The 22,786-nt window shown below is 48.1% G+C and overlaps 2 protein-coding genes across 5 annotated transcripts in view; both read left to right on the forward strand.

Annotated features, from left to right (window-relative positions):
• Nucleotides 1-447: 447 nt before the first annotated feature.
• On the forward strand, nucleotides 448-9,320 carry EIF5 (eukaryotic translation initiation factor 5). The gene is made up of 12 exons (XM_079769645.1): nucleotides 448-605; nucleotides 740-940; nucleotides 1,926-2,205; nucleotides 2,315-2,396; nucleotides 2,684-2,856; nucleotides 3,206-3,317; nucleotides 3,904-4,049; nucleotides 5,013-5,171; nucleotides 5,736-5,897; nucleotides 6,220-6,384; nucleotides 6,664-6,798; nucleotides 7,160-9,320. Exons 3-12 carry the CDS (start codon nucleotides 2,134-2,136, stop codon nucleotides 7,247-7,249), a joined length of 1,296 nt encoding a protein of 431 aa, XP_079625771.1. The 5' UTR covers nucleotides 448-605; nucleotides 740-940; nucleotides 1,926-2,133; the 3' UTR covers nucleotides 7,250-9,320.
• Nucleotides 9,321-20,939: 11,619 nt separating this feature from the next.
• Nucleotides 20,940-22,786, forward strand: part of MARK3 (microtubule affinity regulating kinase 3) — a 90,877-nt gene continuing 89,030 nt past the window's right edge. For 2 of the 4 annotated variants that reach the window (XM_079768040.1, XM_079768042.1), the window contains exon 1: nucleotides 20,940-21,625. In XM_079768040.1, coding sequence (XP_079624166.1) covers nucleotides 21,575-21,625 — 51 coding nt within the window. In that variant the 5' untranslated portion in view covers nucleotides 20,940-21,574. The remainder of the gene's footprint in view (nucleotides 21,626-22,786) is intronic. The other 2 variants (XM_079768041.1, XM_079768043.1) reach the window with 2 other exon arrangements.

The following is a 22,786-nucleotide window of genomic DNA, read 5'->3' on the forward strand; positions in this document are numbered from 1 at the left end:
CTCGGTGGGTCACGTCGCCGCGGCCACGCAGACCCGAGCCCGGGAGGGGCGAGGGCGGGACTCGGATGGAAGCCCCAGGCGCTCCAATCTACCCCCCGCGCCCAGGCCTAGGAAGTAAGGAGACCAGACAACTTCTTCCCCTCGAGCCGGCCCCGGGGGACGGGAAGACGAGGCTGCGCATCCGCCGCGGGGAGAGCTCGGGCGGGAACGGGGCCAGGACCGGCCGGCGGGGGAGGGGGAGTCAACCGCCATCTTCCCCCTGCCAAACCGACAGAGTGCGGCCCGCGGGCGAGCCCCTCGGCCCGCCGCGGCGCGCCCGCTCTCGCGAGACCGTGAAGGCCTCCGGGAAACGCAGGGGAGGGGAAGGCAGGTGGAGGAAGCCGGGACCCGGGCTGGGGGCCGGCTAAGGCGGCGAGTGGAGCCTCAGGAAGCAGAAGGGGCGGGGAAAGACGCGATGGACGCGGCGTGCGGGCCAATGAGGAGCGAAGTCGGGCGGGCCTCCCGCCAATGGGATGTGCCGCCTGGCGCGGGGGGCGGGCACTGGGGCCAAGGGTAGCTTGAGCGCGGCGGCGGCGTTGTTCAGTCAGAGCGAGAACATTCCAGAGGTGAGTCCGGTGGCGAGGTGGCGGCCCCGCGCCCCCTCCCCAGTCCTCCCCGCCCCCTCGACCCCCGCGGGCCGCTGGCTGGCGGGGAAGGCGCCCCGTCGGCCGTGGCTCACGGCGACGTTTCTCCGCGCCAGGTCGCCAGGCCCCGGGCGCTGAAGGGTGTGGACCCCGGACGTCGCTGGGACAGCCCCTCCCCGCTGCTCGGCGGCGCCTGCCCGGCCGCTGCTCGCTGCGCTCCTCCGCCGCCCCTCCTCGGACTCGGGTTCACGCGCGTCTCACTTCATCCCAGTCCCGGGCGAGCAGCGTTGGGTTTATGTCTTTATTTGACGAAAACGGTGAGTCCGCGGGCGGCGGGCGGCGCGGGCCGGCGGGGAGATGGCGGCCGCACAAGATGGCGGCGCGCCGCGTGACCCGGCGCGTGTGGCGCAGTTCGGGCGGCGGGCGGGCGGCCCCCCCACCCCCCGGCCCCGCTTCTCCCCGGGCCCCGCCCCGCCCCCGGGAGCGCGCCGCGCGGCTGAGTCAGGCCTCCGTGCTGCATTTGTGAGTCATCGTGCGGGGCGCGGCGGGGGCGAAGGGCCGGCGCCCCCTGTCGGGCTCCGTTCTCCCGCCCCGCGGCGCGGCGGCCGCGGCCCGGGCCACCTGCCGCCCTGGAGAAGCCTCGCCATGTCGCGGCTCCGCGACGTCCGCCTCGGCAGGGGCGGCCCTTCCCCGGCGGGACCGCGAGGGCTCGCGGCCGCGGGGACGGGAGCGAAGGTCAGGTCAGGCGCGTTTGCACGAGCGGGGCCGGGGCGCGTCCTCCCGTCGGCCGTTCTCGCGCTGGGAGCTCGTGTCCGGGCTGTTGTGGGAGTGTCTCCGCGGAGTGAGCATTGTTGTCGAAGGGACCGTGGAAAGAACAGTCCCGCCGTCCTCACACGGTAGCTCGTGGGGCGGACGGTGTGCCAGACTCCGTGCGGATACAGGCCGCTTCGGGGGGGGGGGGGGGGGGCTGTGTTTTTCATTAGCTGTGGAAATGAGGCCACTCGCTGCATAGAAGCCGGCTGTTGAAATGCTGAATGTGGTCCGGCCCGTGAACCCACGGCAGCTGGAGGCAGTTCGCTTTAGTCTGGCATTTCCCTACCCGTCACGTCTTAATCACATAGCGACCCTTTATGTTGCTACAGGTGTCCTGTGTCAGAGAACACTCGTTTTCACGTGAACTCGGGTGCTCTTTAACATGGGAAATTGGGGCGGAATTAACTGGGACCTCCTAGGGGGACGTGCTCCCTACAGGAGTCATGTTAAATGTGGGGGCTTGTGTGTTCTCTTTCCTCTCTCTTCCAGAGCTGTTGCGCAGCCATTGGTACCTGTATTGGGGGAATATAGCATACAAGCAAGGAGCTTACAGCCTCAGTGGCGAAAACTTTTTCATGTCAGAGACCGAGAACTCTTGCAGTCGTTTATGTCATCCCTTCTTCTCCAGACAGAAGATACCAAAAAGTTGCAATCAAAGATCTCTTCATCTTATTGATAAAGCCACTAATAAGCCAAAATGTCTGTCAACGTCAACCGCAGCGTGTCAGACCAGTTCTATCGCTACAAGATGCCCCGTCTGATTGCCAAGGTGGTAACTTTTCTTCATTTTAGTAACAAGTCGTAAGCTCTTTTCGTAGATTCTTTAAGAATGTATCTCTTGGCTAGACAGTGCAAAATTAAATTCTTATTTCCTCTAGGTTGAGGGCAAAGGAAATGGAATCAAGACAGTTATAGTCAACATGGTTGACGTTGCAAAGGCGCTTAATCGGCCTCCAACGTGTAAGTAATGCCTCTTGGAGAAGTCTGAAAGGCATAGTATGGACAGCAATGACCAACTTGGGTCTGCAGCTCTTGTCTGGATTGTATACTAATTAGCGTAAGGGTTAAGTAGAACCTTGGATTTAAAGCCAACTGATTTATTGTCATTAGTACAAAAAACTAAGCAACACATTTCTTAACCCAATACAAAGTAACTTAAAAACATAGGGAGTGATAATTGTATAAAGCTAGCTGAGTAGATTAATTTAGTTAATTGTAATCAAACTTTTTTCCCACCCCCCAAACAGATCCCACCAAATATTTTGGTTGTGAGCTGGGAGCACAGACCCAGTTTGATGTTAAGAATGACCGTTACATTGTCAATGGATCTCATGAGGCGAATAAGCTGCAAGACATGTTGGATGGATTCATTAAAAAATTTGTTCTTTGTCCTGAGTGTGAGAATCCTGAAACAGAGCTGGTGAGTGCCTTTGAGATGTTTGTCAATAAAAGAAGAAACTATATACCTGCTTTTCTGACCAGTCCTGTGATAGCACCAAATAATGTTTGACAAGGCAGAGCAGACATAATTGGAAGTATAACACAAAACCTGTAAATTTTGGAGATGTTCACATAGTGACTTTTGTTTTTTTATTGACAGTATTACTCATAGTAACTTTTTTGAAGTAGATCACTTTGTGGAAAATAATTCCTTTGAATGTTAAGCTGGTGTTTTAGATGTTTTCTGTTGGTTAGATCTTTTCGCACTTTTTTCTCAGAATTTTCATCATATATTATGGATGACGTACTTGTTTTTACTTTTTTGGCAGCATGTCAATCCAAAGAAGCAAACAATAGGTAATTCTTGTAAAGCCTGTGGTTATCGAGGCATGCTTGACACACATCATAAACTCTGCACATTCATTCTCAAAAACCCACCTGGTAAGTCTTCCTGATGAACTTCTAAGATCTTACTGTAAAGCTACTGATTCTTTGAAAGAAAATGGAAGTTTCCTTGTTGCTATAAAACACATATAAGGAGAATGGAGGGCTTAGCTCATTAGGCTTTAGGGAATTGCAAGCAACACTCTGTGGCAGATGAGCGACACTGTCTGACACAATTTGAGCTTGCTATAGCAACAAAGTCTAACCTATTCCGGTGCTCTCCTCTATGAGACAAGCCGTTATATAGACTTAGACAGTGTTCTGGTGGTTAGCTCACGTGCAGTTCAGCTATGCCTGTGTTCAACTTCATGAATGATGGAAGAGGGTCCTGAATGCTGCGTCTTCTGAGTCATCATTTTAATCTTACCCAACAGTACATTAATATTTTGGAACATTCCATTTGTAACCTGAATACAGTGAATGCTTTTGGTCTGTGAATCTTCTGCGAATTTTAAGTAGCAGTGTGTTTGCTTTTCTCAGAGGAGGGTTCAGGAACAAAAGGCAGGGTTTTAAATGTTCATGATGAGCAATAAGGTATAGAATAAGTCGTGATACTGAACTTTACTTTTTTGTTTCCTGGTAGAGAATAGTGACAGTGGTACAGGAAAGAAAGAAAAAGAAAAGAAAAATAGGAAGGGCAAAGACAAGGAAAATGGCTCTGTGTCCAGCAGTGAGACACCACCACCACCACCACCACAAAATGAAATCAGTCTCCCTCCACATGCAGTGGTAAGTGCAGGGTTGAGGGTTTGGTAGGTACTTGGATTGTGTAAAATAAATTTGGTTGTAGTGAGCAGAAATACTGTAAACCACAACAGTGTTTTGGGTGCCAGGTGGGGTTGATTGAATTAAGGTAAACCCAATCTAATGGAAAGTGAGCTTTTGATGTTAACTAAAAACCTGAAAAAATTTTTAAAGTATTTTTTATTGTTTTCAGAGAGGAAGGGAGAGAAACATCCTATATAACAAAAGCCTTTCAATCAATCAAAGCGTAATATACTAATGATACGCTAAGGCCACTGATGTGCACTGACCACCAGGGGGCAGACACTCCGACCTGTAGGTTAGCTTGCTGCTGGGGTCTGACTGATTGGGACTGAACGAGAAGGGCCAGACACTCCCTGGAGCCCTTCCACGGACCCTCCCCAGCCCAGAGGCCCGGATCATGCACTGGTGGGGACCCTCGGCCTGGCCTGCACCCTCTTGCAATTTGGGACCCCTGGGGGATGTTGGAAAGCCGGTTTCGGTCAGTGCGTGCCCCCAGTGGGAAGCTGGGCTGGTGAGCGCAGTGTAGGTGGCGGGAGCCTCTCCCACCTCCAAGGCAGTGCTAAGGATATCCGACTGATGGCTTAGGCCCGATCCCCACGGGGCTCCTGGACTGCCGAGAGGGTGCAGGCTGGCCGAGGGACACCACCACACACACACACCCTCCCCCCAAGTGCACAAATTTTGTGCACTGGGCCTCTAGTCAATTTAAGAGAGAATCATTGATTGGCTGCCTTCTGCATGCCCCACACTAGGGATTGAGCCTGCAACCCAGGCATGTGCACTGACCAGGAATTGAACTGTGACCTGGTTCATAGGTTGATGCTCAACCATGGAACCATGACGGCTGGGCTCGTTTTTTTTTTTTTTTTTTTTTTTTTTTACATTTTAAGGCCTTTGGTCACGCATCTTTGCTCTTGTAAACAGGAAGAAGAAGAGGATGATGACTGGGGGGAGGATACGACTGAGGAAGCTCAGAGGCGTAGAATGGATGAAATCAGTGACCATGCAAAAGTTCTAACACTCAGTGATGATTTGGAAAGAACTGTTGAAGAACGGGTCAATATCCTGTTTGATTTTGTTAAGGTAAAAATATTTGCTTTGAGAGCGGTTGAACATGTTTTTAAAAGTATTTTTGTATTGATTTCAGAGAGGAAGAGAGAGAGAGAGAGAGAGAGAGAGAAACATCAACAATGAGAAAGAATCATTGATTGGCTGCCCCCTGCATATCCCACAGTGAGGATCGGGTTCCCACCCCGGACATGTGCCCTGACCAGGAATCAAACTGTGAATACCAGGTTCATAGGTCAAAGCTCAACCACTGAGCCATGCTGGCTTTTTTTTATTTTTTCCCTTTGATCAATAAAACCAGCTTTAGGCTATTGATAAATAATATTTTAAGCTGATACTTGTTAAGTAGCTTTTCATGCTATCTTTTGAATCTTCAAATGCAAGGCTTACTTTTACTTTTCCTATTTGTTCATTCACATTTTTTGTGTGTGTGATCCCAGGCACTATTTCTGGCTGCTATTGATCATAGAAGTCTTAGAACTGTCAAATTAGAGGAAATGTCCATGAGAGTAGGGATAACCTATATCTCTAGAGCAAAACGTGTCTCCGTTACACTGAATTGCTTCCTTTTATTTGCAGAAAAAGAAAGAAGAGGGTATTATCGACTCATCGGACAAAGAAATTGTTGCTGAAGCAGAAAGATTGGATGTAAAAGCTATGGGACCTCTTGTTTTGACTGAAGTTCTTTTTAATGAGAAGATTAGAGAACAGATTAAAAAATACAGGCGCCATTTCCTACGAGTAAGCAAATTTGAGATTCATAAATGAGATTAAAGCTGTGTGACCTTGGGAACATCACTTTAACTCTTGCTCATTTGTTCTCTGTCATCCTGAAAGTGGAGATAATTGACGTGCCTTAAAAGCATTGGACTATCTGAAAACTGCACATGGTCTCTTACAGATAAAGTAATGCAGAGTTCTTCGTGTGTTGACCATTTTGAACCACTGTTAGGGGCTATATCTTGAAGGAACAATCCTAAGGCAGTGAATGTACTTGGATGTTAAAATTAAAAACTTAGAACATCTGTAACAGCTTGTTAACACAAAGATAATCTATTTGCAGTTTTGTCACAACAATAAAAAAGCTCAACGTTACCTTCTTCATGGTTTGGAGTGTGTGGTAGCAATGCATCAAGCTCAGCTGCTCTCTAAGATTCCACACATCCTGAAGGAAATGTATGATGCAGACCTTTTGGAAGAAGAAGTCATCATCAGCTGGTCAGAAAAGGTGGGGGATATATAAACAGGCTCTTCAAGTATCTTCTCATACTTAGTTGCTTTACACATGAAAATGCAGTTCCTCTGCTTGACTAATGTAATTTGGAGGGGATTCCCCGCCATGGCAGCTTGGAACAAGAAGCTATTCAGACTCTTAATACTTTTTTGTGGAATGCATGTATTCTGTTGATGATTCAAGATTACAGTATGACCCAGTCCCCTGAGAGCTATATAAATAACTCATATTTTAAATTCTTCAAACTAAGAAAATTATACTAATGTTCTTTAGGCCTCAAAGAAATACGTTTCAAAAGAACTTGCCAAAGAGATTCGTGTCAAAGCAGAACCATTTATAAAGTGGTTGAAGGAAGCAGAGGAGGAATCCTCTGGTGGTGAAGAAGAAGATGAAGATGAAAATATTGAGGTAAGCACTGGGGAGAGTTAAATTTAGTGCTAGTGATGGGTGCTTGAGAATCGAAAAAAGGCAAATTTGGGTGATTGAGGCAATAAGATGCAGTCTCAATAATTTGGAGAATAATCCTGAGTATAAAGGGTGATGGGAATCTCATATCCCCAGACATGATTTCAAATAAATGTCAGAATTTCCAATGTAAGATTTAAATAATGCAGGTTGCATATAGAGGTGCTAGTGGTCTGTAAAAAGGAACAAGATCCTGATAGGCTGTGGAGCGAGCTCGTTGGGGGTGGGGGGCTTAAATGAAGGAGGGTGGCTGCACATAGGCCATTTTCTTGGTTTAGCATGGACTTACTATTTGTTTTATCAGGTGGTGTACTCGAAGACGGCCAGTGTGCCCAAAGTGGAAGCTGTGAAGTCTGACAGCAAGGACGATGACATTGATATTGATGCCATTTAAAGGGGTGGGTGCAGCCCAGCTTATCTGTAATGCTGAGAATCTTCCTGCATCATCAGCCAGAAGTGCAACATGTATGTGCAAAAGCTAACATGGCTTAACATCATGCTACACTTTCTGCTAAAAACGTATTGCTGTGAGTGGTCTGTAATTAAGCCCCAATGAGACACCTCGGGAGTCCATACACATATCAGTGAACAGATGTAGTTTGCTTATTTATAGCATGTTTCTTTTTGAAAAATTAGTGGTGGACACATTTGGATCACATTTATACAGTTATAAAAATAAAGATTTGATTTTGGTCATTCTTAAATTTTTTGGCTCTGAATGACTTAAGCTGCTGAAACAATTGGCTCCTTTTAAAAACACTGTACCATCATTTAACCTCATAGGGATTCTTGGAGCCTGTTAGAAACTGTTCGGTGCTGAGACTGTAAACAGGTCTTTAGCAGAATGTGAGCATAAACTTATTTTAATTACCTTATTTAGCCATTAAGAAATACAAGTACTTTTTAAAGTCTTATCTCTAGTCCCTCAAATTGGCATCTGGTAATGTACATTCTTACCATGCCAAGGTGGACAGTGCAACACCTTTATCTTACTAAGAGTAAAAATGACCTGAGTGTCCTATAATTAATTTTTAAGAGCAGGTTTTGAAACTTGAAATTTTTTTTTCCAGTTCACATACCCTTGCCCCAAACTGTAGTCTTTGAAGTCATATGCATTGCGAGTTGGATGAGCCAGGGGAATTATTAACAAATGAGCATTTTATGTCTATGTAGCTGTTGCTTTGTGCTGAGAGAAAGCTCAAGCTCTGGGGTCTGATTAGATAGTAAGTTCCATGATTTTATTTGGGGGGAAAAAGAAAAAGGTGCACTTAATCTCTAGCAAAAAACAGCATAATTTTTCAGCTTTTACGGTTTAAATTACAATTTCAAAATGTTTAGACATATACTGTATATTTTGTTCAGTGTGGATTTTCCCTAATACTATGGCTTGTTCTAGAATGCCTTTTACATTTGAACATACAGGTTTTGGTTGTTATCTTGCCAAAATTAGTGTTGCTATGTCTTGAGCTTGATTTTTCCCCCCCAAAAAAATGTCTTATTTAAAAAGAAAACTAAAATTGTACTTCTAAGTCAGCCTATATTTTGGCAGGAGACTTGGGTGTCTTTTATTTCACATTGAATATAGTTAGACACTCATGAAGTCTGGTGATGGCCACTGAATACAGGTGATTAGGGCCTGGCCCAGCCCATCCTGGTCTTTAGATTTGGAAATAACTTCTTGTGAATTCTTTGCCCAAAAAGATGATCTAAAAAGGGTTTTGAGAAATTGTTGCAGTTATTTCTTAGCATAAAAAGGGTTCTGTGGGAATCAAGAATCACGGGATTCGTTTTTGGAGCATGGGCGTTCTTCATTCACCTCTGATTTTCTTTGATCCATCTCAGATTATAATGAGACCTTAACAAATGTATGTAGAAACTTTTTCACATTGAAATTATACAAACATTTGATGTAATAAAGTCTTGTTAGCTTGATATTTTAAGAAATTACAATCTAGTAATTTTACTGGAGAGAGAATGAATTAGTCTCCAGCTGCCTTTTGATAGATTTTGATGATAGTGAAGCAGACGCTATATCTGGAGGGAATGTGCTTTGTCACACCAAAGAAAAGGGTTTTGCAAATTCACATCTCACCTAGGTTTCAAATGCTTTGCCATTGGCTAATTTGCTTTCATTATCTGACATCCTATAGGAGATACTGGTGGTATAGGCCAGGTTGCACTCAACATACCCAGTGTCAAGCTAATGAGGTTCTGTTATAGAGGCTTTTGTTTTGTTTTCCTTTTAACCTGAAGGGAACTATATTTAGGGCTTCTAAACACTAAATAAAATTCTGGCATAGACTGGTGTTGAGTCTGGTGCCAAAATTCCAATATATTGAAATCCACATAATTTTATTCACAGAGGCTATCCTAATAGAGTGATCCTTCACTTTGCTCTACTCAACTGTCTTAAAATTCCGTTTTAAACCGCTACATTACTTGATTAAAACAATGTTACAATTATATGTTGTGTCTGCTTCAATGTTAAAATTAATGTAGATTTTCATAAGATGCTGGATTATTGAAATGTGCCCTGTTTTGTAGCTGCTGCTTTGAATTTGTGTTGGACTTTTCCTTCTGCAGTTGCCGGTCCTATTCAAAAACAGATGTTGCTTATTACCTTGAGTCAGTGGCTTTCCCTTAGGTCTTTTGTTCCTGATCTGCAACTTGAATTGATTTTAAACTGAAAGGGTCTGCCTTAATGTGATTTCATGAATTCTTTATGGGCACTTAACAAGGGAATTCAGATGTCAAGTATATAGAGATATTGCAGGATTGGTTGCAGACCACCCCAATAAAAGTGAGTTGTAATCATTTTGCTGGTGAAGGGTCTTTACCTTCCTTTGATTTGTAAAAAATCTGTAAAGCGTAGGAAAAATAGGGTATGCTTGTAGTTATTTGCTTTCTAAGAAAGTCTTTTCTGAAGTAGATGAACTTATAAGGTACCAATTTGGGTCCTAAAGGTTTTTTGGGTGGGGAGGGGTGTTCTCTAAATTAGTGTTCAGTGCTTTCTCCCTTGGGGTATGTGGGACTCTGCCCTCTGGGTGGGGGTACATCTGGAAATTGGAAGCTACTCCCTGTAGTTGAGTGCAGTGGGTAGTGAGGAGGAGGAGGCAGCAGGGCCTCATCCTCAAGCCTAAGGCCTGTGGACGGCATGAACCTTACAAACTGCAGGAACAGAATCACGTTTGCATCACCCAGCTGCGTGAGAGGCAGAGGAGGAGGGTAAGGGCCATCCTGTAGCTGACAGCAGTTGCCATGAGTGCTAGACTGGTCAGACAAGGATGCACTTTAGCCCGGAAAGATTAGGGTCCCCAAGCAGCCTTGGCTATCCCAACAGTGCAGAGTCCTAGATTGGAGGGATTAGCAGGCCCACCCCCAAAAAAGTGAGTTGTAATCATTTTGCTGGTGAAGGGTCCTGACGACAGGTGAGAGAGACTCAGAATTCGAGGCTAACCAAATCTTCCTCTCTTGTACCAGCATCCAGGAGGGTGTCTCTGGAGGCTCGACGCTCCAACTAGCTGAGCCGCACCATCCAGGCGTAGTCAAGTACTTTTGATAAAAAGTAACCCTAAGTCAGTGATGGTGAACTGCTGACACGCGTAGCCATTTCTGATGACACGCAGCCGCTAAGGCAGCCGCATGCCGAGGATGAAACATTTGCGAAATAATGTTTTCTCCTCAAAGTGACACACTACTCGAGTTATGCTCAGTTTTTTGGCGAAGTTTGACACACCAAGCTCAAAAGGTTGCCCATCACTGCCTTAAGCTGTGGAGCCAATTGGAGGGGGAAAGGTGGAACCTCACTGCACAAGCCTGGCCTTGTTGAGGACCCAGGTTACACCAGCTTCAGCCTGGCATACACATGCCAACAAGGGCTTTACAGATCTGGGCAAGAAAGAACATCCCTTCAGGGCTGCCCACCCGTCTGCTTCTCTGGGTCTCTGTCCATGATCTTCCTGGCACTCTGGAACAAAACTCAACCTCTTCATGACTTCAGGTCTGTTTCTGGTTCCATATGGCCAGTTCTCCAGACTTCCCAATTTACCTTCCTGGGAAGGTGTCTGTAGGCTCCTCCGGTAAATCAACATTTCTGTCAGGTGGATCACTTCCAGCCACCAAGAGGGCTCCTTTGGCAGCTCCAGTCGGCTGTGGCTAAAGGGGCAGGGCGTCACCGGGGATTTGACATGACTGCCACGTCTGCCTCACAATAAGGGTTTGTGATCAGGTCAACAGAAACTCCTGGCACTTGGAGACAGAACAAGTTGCTTTCAGTGGAACCTATTTACCCTGATTAGCAGGCTCTGAGGACATCTTGGCACCTTTCCAACCAACCAACCAACCAACCAAAGCAAGTGGGTACCTCCCTTCTGTGAGCATCAGCACTGGGACCCAGATAGTGACATGGGGCCTGACACAGATCTTACAGCCTGGTAGGGAAGGCACAGTTTGCCATTTGGAAGCCACCGGAGGCCCTATGAGCGGTGGTCGTGAACAGTTGTGGTTAGAGTTGAGTGAAAGACTGTGGAAAGGTTTCCTGAGGTTTCCTGGGGGATGCGTTGTGGAGTCGCGGAGTTAGATACCCTCCGGGCCCCAAATGGGAGAGCCCAACTGAGACTCAAAAGGAGCATATTGTGTGAAAGGAAATCCCCAGGCTACACAACACAAAGGACATCCGGAGAGGGACAAGTTGCACAAAGGGAAGAAGGTGGTTGAACTTTGGGACCTTTGACATACCTAAATGGAGAAGGCCCAGGAGGCAGCTGGATATGAGGATAGAGCTGAAAGTCCTGATTTGGAGGCCGTATCAGTCAAGGCAACAGCAGAGTCTGCTCATAGGAAAGTTTCCATTTCTCCCCCAAATACTGCCATCTTTAAGGGCAGGGACAAATCTAATGTCTGCATCCCAAGTCCCTAGAATGGCTTGCACACAGGGGATCCCAGGGAATCACCAAGTGACTGGATAGGTTATGGGTGGATAGAGCCGTGGGTGGGTGAATGACTAGGTACATTGGATGGATGGATGGATGTTTGGGTAAATAAATGGATGGGGCATTGGGAGGTGACAGGGATTTAAAACATGCTTTCCCCTCCAAGCCAATTCATACATAGTTCTATAAAGAAAATATGAGAACCTGGGTCATTTTTCCGTTCCTTTAAATAACTTTTTAAGTATTTATGGAAATGATATATATATATATTAATTTAGAGCCCATCCTATGTGTCTCAATGGTTGAGCGTCAACCTATGAACCAGGAGGTCACGGTTGAATTCCCGGTCACATGCCTAGATTGTGGACTCAACCCCCAGTAGGGGGCATGCAGGAGGCAGCTGATCAATGATTCTCTCTTCTATTTCTCCCTCTCCCTCTCTGAAGTCAATAAATATATATGTTTTAAATTAGAGTAGGAAAGAAACATCAATTAGCTGCCTCCTGCACATGCTCCAACCACGGATCAATCCCGCAACCTGGGCACTTGTCCTGACAGGGAATTGACCCCACTGCTTTCTGGTGGGCTTGGACATCAACCAACTGATCAACACTAGCCAGGGTAGGGAGATGGTGGTGTTTTGTTTTGTATTTTGTTTTTGTATTTTAAGAGCAATGAATAAAACAACCAGGAATGTCCCATGTGTGCATTAAAAGAGCTACACAGAAATTTAGAAAACAATTGTGACTTCTAGCTAAGATTGTTGGTTGAACCCAATTAGACACCAATCCTGAATCTACAGTAAAATATTAGTAAAAGAGGATTCTGGGAAGAGTCTGAAGCACCAGGAATCTCTCCCCACCTAACTAACAATCGCACTGGCAGACTCTGTCTCACACGACTATTTTGGAACTTTGGAGTCTAGTGAAGGCTTTCAACTTCCTCGGACAATAGAGTTACAGTTCATTTTGGTTAACTTCAGACTCTGGCACAGCAGTAGCTAACCTATTCTCCCCCAACATGCACACAGCTTTCAGGAACTCGTGTGGGCCCCAGAGACCCTTTTGCTGATAAAATGCAGCTTTGGGTAAGTACAAAGAGTAGGGAAGCCATTGTTGCATTTCTCCCCAGTGTTGTGAGCCTGTTCTCAGGCTGAAGTAACTTCTGGTAGATTTAAAGATTGGTGCCCTACTTCCTGCCTCTCTCATTTTCACCTTTTGGGAACCAGACGTTAAAGACTAGGACATTGACAAGAGCTGCATATGTACGGAAAATTGGAAGCTGACCACATGCCTGGTGAAAGGCAAAGGCCCAGAGAGACCTGGGAAGACCTTAAAGTGTATCCTCAGGCTGAGCCTTGGCACAGACAGACTATAAAAATAATAGTAATAAATGAAAAACAAATCAGCTGCCCTGGGGGGAAAAGGAGAATCTCCTTTCCAAAGTTAACAGATTTAGATGTCCCTTGTACAACAATGTAACTATACTAGTAGCCCATTTGCAGGAAGAATCCTGCAAGCGGCTGCTGCTGCCACCGCCGTTGTGGCTGCCATGCCTGCACCGGGGCCACTGCCGCCCGCCCCGCCCGGGCTTTCCCTCTGATAGCTACCTTGCTTTCCCCTTTTCCTCCCTCTTCCTTCTAAGTTGTCTTCAGTCTTCACTCCTCCCTCCCTCAGTGTATGCAAATTAACTGCCATCTTTGTTGGGTAATTTGCATACTCACCCTGATCGGCTGGCGGGCGTGGCTTGGGCTGGTGGGTGTGGCTTGAATGTAGCGAAGGTGCTGTCAATTTGCATATTACTATTTTATTAGGTAGGATGACAACAGGGAAAATGGCCCACCAAAGGAAAAAAATCGGACACTGTCCCTGAAAAAGACCTGATAGCACATCTCACAAAGATTTTAAAACAACCATCCTATTGATACTCAACAAAAGGAAGATGTGGAGAAAGTCAAGACAATATCTGAGCCAAATGGAAATATTAAAAGAAAATTTAAAAATTCTGGAGCTAAAACATGCAATAACAAATGAAAATTTCACCAGAGGGAATCAAGGGCAGAAGGAAAATATCTGGACTTTTAGCTAGGGCAATGGAAATTATTCATTCTGAAGAACAGAAAACAGATGGAAGGAAAGTAAATAGAAAATAGATAGAGCAGAGCCTGAGTAACCTGTAGGACACCACTAAGAAGACCAACATGTGTTGTGGAGATCTCAAGAAATAGTGGCAGAAGACTTCCCAAAGTAAACGAAAGACAGGCTGAACAAATTCCATGTCAGATCAACTCAAAGAGTCACACAGAGAGACAACCAGATTTTTGAAAGACAAAGAATCTTGAAAAAAACACAATCTTGAAAGCAGCAAGAGGGAAACAACTCATCACATACAGGGATTCCCCTCCTGCCCCCGCCCCCCCCCCTTAGTAAGATTATCAAATTTCTAGGAGGACAGAAGGTAGTGGTTTAATATACTCAAAATGCCTAAAAAAAAAATAAAAAAAAGTTACCTGGCCAGTGTATACCAATGGTTGAGCTTTGACCTATGAACCTGGAGGTCACGGTTCGATTCCAGGATTGTAGGCTCAACCCCCAGTAGGGGGCATGCAGGAGGCAGCTGGTCAAAGAATCATCATCGATGCTTCTATCGCTCCCTTCCTCTTTGAAATCAATAATAAAAATAAAAGTGAGGGCCCTAGCTGGTTTGGCTCAGTGGATATAGTTGACCTGAGGACTGAAGGATTCTGGGTTTAATTCTGGTCAAGGGCACATGCTGGATTGCGGGCTCAGTCCCCAGTGGGAGGGCATGCAGGAGGGAGAAGATTGATTTTCATCATTGATGTTAACTCCCCCTCTCTCCCTCTCTGAAAGCAATAAAAATACTAATTAAGAAAGGGAAGAATTAAGACATTTTCAGATAAACAAATTGATGAGGTTTGTTGCCTCTAGACCTGCCCTGGAAGGAATGCCCTGCTGGGTGAAAGGACACTAGAGAGTAACTAACTCAAAGCCATGAGAAGAAATAAAGATCCCAATAAAGGTAAATGGGAAATTATAAAAGCTAGTATTATGTTAACAATTGCAACTTTTTGTTTTCTACATGCTTTAGTAAAATTAAGTTGGCATAAATTCAAATTAAAAGTTTTATAACTTTAGGAAGTTAAATGTAATCCCCATGGTAACCACAAAGATAATAGAATATATAAAAGGAAAATGAGAAGATAAGCATTTAATACAAAGTATCAAATAACACAGAAGACTACAGTAATGCAGGTAATGAGGGACAATAAAGCTAGATGGCATATAGCCAAGATTTGGAAGCAGCCCAAGTGTCCAGTAAATGAGTGGATAAAAAACCCACTGGGTGATACACAATGGAATACTACTCTGCCATAAAAAGGAAGAAAATTTTACCCTTTGCCATAGCACAGAGGGACCTGGAGAACATTGTGCTAAGTGAAGTAGACCAGTCATAGACAAATGCCATATGATTTCACTCATGTAGAATTTAATGGACAATCAAACGAGAGTTTCATAGATAAGAGAGTAGGCGGGCAGCTCTGGTGGGGGAATTGAGCAAAAAGAAACTCATGGACATGGACAATAGTGTGATGATGGGTTGGGGGGGAGAGGGTTAAAGTGGAGGAGGGCATAAATGGTGATGGAAAAATAGAAAGGAAAATGGCATATAGATATCAATATAGCGACATAATTAAGTTCCTACTCACCATGGAATACAAAATCTGACCAGACCTATAACTACTAGGGAGATTAAATCAGAAAAAAATTTACTATATTGCATAAAAATAACGGAAAATTCTGGTAAATTGGATTACAGTAAAATTAAGTTCCAATCTGTTCGTAGTTTGCTGGAAAATTTTAATCGTTTTTCTGCATGTATAGTGTTCATATGATTTTTTTTCTCCATCCTAATATTTTGGTGAATTATGTTGATTTTTAAATTAAGTTTCAAGTGTACAATTCTATATACATCATTTGTATATTGCATTGCGTGTCAAATCTTCCGTCGCCATGTATTTGACCCCCTTTACCCTTTGTTACCCCCACCTCTCTTCTCCCTCTGGCAACCTCCATACTGTTGTCTGTGTCTGAGTTTTTGTTTGCTTGTCTTGTGTGTTCATTTGTTGTTTTCAGTTTTACATCCCATATATGAGTAAAATCATATGGTTCTTGACTTTTTCCATCTGATTTATTTCACTTAGCATGATATTCTCAAGATCTATCTATGTTGTCGCAAATAACTATTTCATATTTTCTTAGGACTGAGCAGTATTCCATTGTATATATCGTGTACCACATCCTCTTGATCTGTCATCTATCGAAGGACACTGGTTGTTGCCATGTTTTCATTCCCATGTATAAATGCTTCAGATATTTCAATGCTGGATCTTTCAAACAAGTGTTGAGCAGGGAATACTTTTTTTTGTTTGTAGAAAAGCAAGTAAGAATTTATTGATTTCAGAAAGGAAGAGAGAGGGAGAGAGAGAGAAACATCAATGATGAGAGAGAATCATTGATCAGCTGCCTCCTGCATGATCTGCCCCCTGCCAGGGGTCAAGCCTGCAACCTGGGCATGTGTCCTGACTGGGAATTGAACTCACAACCTTTCGATGCATGGGACAATACCCAACCCATTGAGCCACACCAGCCAGGGCTTACTGTTCCTTTTCAAGCTTCCTGAGGTGCTTGCTAAGGTCATGAATTTTGGACCATTCTTCTCTGAAAGAATTTGCATAAAACTGAAATATTGTGTTCTTCGACAATTTAGTAAAACTGCTTATAAAACTATTTCAACTTTAATAATTATAGAACTATTCATTTTCCACTTCTTGGGTAGTTATGATGTTATAGTTTTCTAGAAATTAATTTTGTATATATTTTCAAAATATTGACACAAACTTGTTGATAATATTTGTGATCTTTTATGAATCTGCAACCTCTGTAATCATGTCTTCCTTTATATTTTCTAATGCCTTCCTCATGCTTTCTCTCCTTTATTCTTAGCCAGGCTAGAGTTTTACCTTTTCAACTAGTTTTTTTCAAATAACTGTTTCTTGGTTTTGTTGATCTCATTTTATCTTTGTTCTCTATTTCATTAATTTCTGCTTTTATTTTGTCCTTTTTAAGATTTTAGAGAAGAATGGAGGGGAGAGAGAGAGAGAGAGAGAGAGAGAGAGAGAGAGAGGGAGGGAGGGAGGGAGGGAGGGAGAGGGAGAGGGAGAGAAGAGAAACAGTGATGGGAGAGGGAAACATTGATTGGTTGCCTCCTGACTCACCCGACTAGGGATCGAACCTGCCACCATTTTGGTGTAAGGGTTTGCACTCCAACCAACTGAGGCACACCAGGCAGGCCTTCGTTTTCCTTTTGGCTTTCTTTGGTATATTGGTGTGTTTTTTTCTAACTACGTAATATTAATACATAGCTTATTAATTTTTAGCCCTTTTTTGTATTTAACATATAACAGTATAATTTCCTCTCTAAATACTGCTTTCATGGTATCCCACAACTTCTGATGTGAAAACAGAAATTTTCATTACTATTCAGTTCTACATTTTCTTCTTGATTTCTTTGACCTATAAATTATCCGGGTATATGTGTATACAGGTTTCTGTTTTTAGGGAAGTTTTGGGGTTTTGTTGTTGTTCGTATGTTTATTTGCCTGCCTTAGGTCCACATTCAAGAGTTTGCTTTACCAGAATCTCTTTTGGGCTTCCCTGGCCACAGAAATCAATTCCTGCTTATTAAGATTCAAGCACATCAATTATTCATCCGAGCTCAGACACATTACACACTGCGAGTCATCTGTGCTCCTGCCCTCTTTGTGAAAGGAGGCTTTGAGTCCGGCAGCCCCACGGGGAGGGCGTGTAGGGGACTCAGGCCTGACTCAGAAGGCCAGCCCTGGACAGCTCATGGCTGAGGTTGCACGGCCGGTACAGAATCCTGTTCTAACGACTTGGTGGGCTCCATGCCGCCTTGCCATGCCCAGCCCTGAGCAGTCCTTGTGAGGTCAGGAGGAGAGGCTAAACCTTTGAAGGTTTTGTTCTTTTCTTTTTAATGATTTCAGAGAGGAAGGGAGAGGGAGAGAGAAACATCAATGATGAGAGAGAATCATTAAACAGCTGCCTCCTGCACGCCTCACACTGGGGATTGATCCTGCAATCGGCATGTGCCCCAACCGGGAATTGAACCCTGACCTCCTGGTTCATAGGTCGAAGCTCAACCACTGAGCCACAGGGCTGTTGTTGGTTGTTTTAAAGGAAAAATGCCCCAGGCTGCTTGGCCATGAATTGTTCTCCTCTCTGGGCAGGGAAAGAAGTCAGTCGGAGGTCTCTATCCTGTCCTCTGGGTCACCTCCAGCCTCGTCTCACCTCACGTCAGGGCCAGGGGTGTCTCTGGTTCTCATGTGGGGCGGGGGGTGGGGTGGAGGGGAACAGGTTCTGAGGGAGGCTGGGTGGCCCATGGGTGCTGGGGGGTATGGGGACCCGTCCTGGGCAACTGTGGCTGGGGTTGAGGAGGGGCCTCCAGGGTGTCCCCAGATCACAGGGCTGCAGGGCCCCTAACCCTCCTACACACTCCCTACTGGAGATTGAGCCCAAAACTCAGGCATGTGCCTTGATCCGGAATTGAGCTGTGACTTCCTGGTTCCTGGGTTGACACTCAACCACTGAGCCATGCCTGACTGGACACTTTTTTCTTTTTCTCCTTCTGCTTCTCGTCCGCCTCCTTTTTTTTTTTTGGCATGTAACAGGCACACCTTGCCTTTCAACCCCAGCTCTTTATAGTACCACTAGAGGCTCAGTGCATGAAATGCGTGCACTGGTAGGGCCCCTAGTGGCTGCCAGCTGCTGGTGGGGGCCTCCCTCCCTCCTCTGGCATGCCCCGCCCCCTGGTCGAACTCCCAAGCGACTTCCCGGTTGAGGGGACAATTTGTATACTACGCTTTTATTATATAGGATGATGTCTTTTCACATAAGTGTAATGAAAAGCTCAAAGTGTTACTTTAATTCTCGACTTTATGAAAACCAGAAGCATCGTGAATGAGGACGTGTCAGCTTAATTTCCTACCTTTTGGCATTCACTGACTCATTCCTCGTATTGAATGTGTGACTCCAATGAGAAACCATCTAGGTGGAGACCTCATTCCCTGGCACCCCTGCCAGAGGCTGAGGCCCTGTATGGGTCCTGCCGGTGTTTCCCAGCTGACCTTGTTGACATTGCTGTCATCCGCGCAGATCGGAGTGCCACGCTGTGACCAAACCTGGCCTGGCTCCTGCCTAACCCTCCAGGCTCACCTCTCATCCTGCTGACATGGATGCACACCGCCATGTTGTTTCTCATCTCTGTGCCCCTGGCCAGGCCATCCTGCTGCTCGGACTGCCCTCTCACTCCTCACCGGGCTGGCTGCTCGTGCTTTTATTTTTTTAAATTATTTTTTAATATATTTTATTGGTTTTTTACAGAGAGGAAGGGAAAGGGATAGAGAGTTAGAAACATCAATCAGCTGCCTCCTGCACACTCCCCACTGTGGGGATGTGCCCGCAACCAAGGTAAATGCCCTTGACCGGAATCGAACCTGGAGCTCTTGAGTCCGAAGGCCGAGGCTCTATCCACTGAGCCAAACCGGTTAGGGCTGGCTGCTCACGCTTTTAGACTCAGCAGAAACACCTCTTTTCAGGGAGGGCCAAATACCCCTGTTGGGGCTCCCAAAATCTTGTGCTAAGCCACTTTTCAGTTGAATTGTATGACATACATTTAACGAGAATTCAACCATTTCTGCTTGGCCGAAGAGGGAGAAAGACAACATTTTTTATAGGAAAAGATGGAAATTTATTGAGAAACAAGCAGACTCCCACGTGGGGAGGGGGAGAGAGTCCCGACAATAACATTGTAAACTGGCTGCCCTGGGCCTGGTGAGCACGCACTTGCCAGAGAGAGGGAGATGGACGCCTCTCTTGCATCTCAGTCCTCACGTTTTTAAGTTGGGAACATGTCCTCCCGGGAGATGAGTCTGGTGTGGAAAGACGGGCGTTTCACAGCAGGAAACGTCCCAGACGGTTCACGTGCGGAGGACAAAAGAGAAAAAGTAAAACAGGATATACCCATCACAAGGGCTTATGCCTTAGGAAGTTTTAAGATACCGGTTCAAATCCCAGCTCTGCAGTGCAGCTTGGGCACGTTGGTCAAATCACTGTTACCTGTTTAGACTTCAAATCGCAAGGTGTGCCTGCCCATCTTACAGGGTTACCCCGAGGCCTAAATGAGCAACAAATGTAATGGACCCACAAGGCAGACTCTCAGGGACAGTTCATGTTGCTCCAACCCCTACGGATCCATCTCCGTCCTCAGAACCCTGCACCAATGGACTCCACCCCGCGCTGGCCAGCCTCTGGACAGGGCCCCGGGGCACGTGCGGAGGAGAGGGGACAAGGAAGGCTTCCTGGGGAGGGAGCGTTTCCAGCGTCCCAGGCTCATGCGTCCACTGAGCTCAGTCCCAGCTGGGACCGGGGATGCCTCCAGCGCGCCAACAGCCACACCCTGGTGTGTTAGAACCCCCGGGGGCATTTACGAACTGGTCCCTGCGTGTTTCTAGGGCTTTGCTCCCCCTGCCCCCTAACCTCCTTATGGCACCGGTATCGCACCCTTCCTTCCCAATGGCATTCAGCTGGTCTCGGTCCACCTTCCTCCAGACAGCGAGCTCCTGCAGAGCAGGACGCGCCCGCTGCCATCCGGATGCCGAGCCCAGCCCGGCTGCTCGGAGCCAGAGGCAGGAAGGGCGACCGAGTCCTCCACTCCCGGGTCAGCGTCGATGATGCAGGGGCCCGGCACCTCCCCGCCGCCCCGGCCTTATCATCGCTGCCGGGACTCGGTTCGGGGCCGCACGGTCCGGGGCAGCTTTCCCACAGAGCAGGCCCTCGGTCAACACCGTAAATGCCAACCCAGTGATGGCACTTAGCCGGCTCTTTCGGGGGTGCCCGCGTGCTCTGGACGCTGGGAACCTGCCGCCCGCCCGGACCTGTCGGACCCGCCAGCCCTTCCCGGCCTAGAGCCGCCCCCGGGGCCCGGGGCAGGACCAAGTCTCTCCTAGCAACAGTAGCCGGCCGGCTTCCTCGGCCGCGCTGATTGGCCGGGACTCCGGGAGGCAGCGGTGTCGTCACTTCCGGCCCCCGGAGGCAGCAGAGGAAGCCGTCGGGCGGCCATCTTGAGTCTGTGAGGCTCGGAGGTGCGGGCAGCGGCGGCAGCGCCGGCGGCCAGCAGGCGGAGGCGGAGGCGGAAAGCGAGCCGGAGCGAGACGAGCAGCTGGGCGCAGGCACCGCCTCCACAGTCCCGTCCATGGTCGGCGCCCGCAGGCCGCGGCGGCCTGTCTCGCGCTCCATCTCCTGCACATCCTCCTCCGCCTTCTCGGGGGCCGCCGGCGGCGCTGTGTGGAGGCCCGGGCACTGAAACCCGCGGAGCGACGGGCGGAGGCGGCGGCGAGGGGCTCCGGGCCCACGGGGTGCCCTTAGGCGCGGGGACGCCAGCGCCCGCAGTCCGCTGCCGCCGGCCCGGCCCCGCCACCGCCGCCCGCGGGGCTCCTCGGCGCGGCCGCCGGGGCCGGGGGAGCATGACCGCCGGGACCCTCCGGGGGACGGCCAGGACCCGGCCCGGGATCTAGACGGCGTGGGGGAGGGGAGCCGCCCTCCCGCGGCGCCGCTCCAGGACGCCGTCGCCGGCCGGGGCCGTGCTGTGCTGTTTCCTCCTCGCGTTGTGCGGCCCTGAAGTGAAGGAAGATGTCCACGAGGACCCCGTTGCCTACGGTGAATGAACGGGACACTGAGAACGTGAGTAACTCGGACGCTCTCGCCGCTCCCCGGCCCGCAGCGCCCCGAGAGAGTGGGCAGGCCGGGCCGGCGGGCGGCCGGTTTCTGGGGAGGACCCGGGGAGGGCCGCCGGGGAGGCGCCTGTGGCCGCAGCCCGGCCCGCCCGCCCGCCCGCGGGGTCCGGAGGCCGCAGGTCGCGCCGCGGGGGACCCGAGTGTGCGCCCCATCTCTGCCGGGTTTAGCGCCGATTTTAACCGAACTCCTTTTAAGTTGGGCAGGCAGCTCTCGAGGGGCTGTCCGCCGGTGGTGCTGATGAAAAGGAACCGATCGGGTCAAGCGGACTGTCCTTTGTGCCTCGTTCTTTCAAATTGTCCGGGACTGAGGTTAGCGGGTCACTCACACCAAGTGGCCGCCGAGGGTCCGGAGCTGGGCCGAGAGAAGGTCCCCGAGAGGGCGGCGCGGGGCGCGGTGGCGGGAGCGCCTGGGCAGGCAGGTGTGCGGCAAGGCTGCCCGCCCACTGCCCGGCTTGCTTTCTTCCCAAAAGAGGGGGGCTCGCATCCCTGATGCTGTCAGCGGAGCCTCGGGTTTTGTTCACGACCCCTTTTGAAAAGGCCGCGAGCAGCATTTTTAGGGAATGACAACCTGGGGCCGAGTTTCCGAACTCTTCTCTTGGGGTTCAGAGCTGTCCCAGTCCAGCTGTGTGGTTCTGTACGGCATCGCCGCCAAAGTCACCCGGAGAGAAACTTCCCCGGGCTCTCACTGTCAGGTTATGAGGTCATTCCTGGCAGGAAAATGCTATCACGTAGGAAGAAGCTTTGGCTGTGCCCGTGTCCCTGATTTCAGTAACGTCCCCGGGACACGGGGCCGGTGGGATCAGATGCCTTCACTGTCAGTGCCGCTGCTTTGCTGGGTAGCTGGCAGGTGGCCCGCTCGGGCACCAGAGCTTGGTGGGAAGCATCCCGCAGCAGGACGGTAATGTGTGGTGGTCCAGGCCCTCTAACCAGGTCAGTCAGTGGTACAGCGGTACCTTCTTTACCCGGACGGGTTAGGAGATTCCACAAAGAGCAACAGAAAGTGGTGAGCCTGGGTGAGTCAGTGAGTTCGTTTTCTTGTAGACCTTTTGAACCAATTTCTGACTTGCTCAGCCTGTTCTTTGACTACTCTTTGTGGAACAAGCAAAAA

The sequence above is a fragment of the Cnephaeus nilssonii genome (assembly GCF_951640355.1).
Source record: "Cnephaeus nilssonii genome assembly, chromosome: 4".
NCBI lineage: Eukaryota > Metazoa > Chordata > Mammalia > Chiroptera > Vespertilionidae > Cnephaeus > Cnephaeus nilssonii.

What these genes read in the sequence shown, in the direction of transcription:
- EIF5 (XM_079769645.1), top strand. Translation starts at nt 2,134, where the DNA reads ATGTCTGTCAACGTCAACCGCAGCGTGTCAGACCAGTTCTATCGCTAC. An exon ending in TCCTGTTTGATTTTGTTAAG is followed by an intron (nt 5,172 to 5,735) that starts GTAAAAATATTT and finishes TTTTATTTGCAG; the next exon opens with AAAAAGAAAGAAGAGGGTAT. An exon ending in TCATCAGCTGGTCAGAAAAG is followed by an intron (nt 6,385 to 6,663) that starts GTGGGGGATATA and finishes AATGTTCTTTAG; the next exon opens with GCCTCAAAGAAATACGTTTC.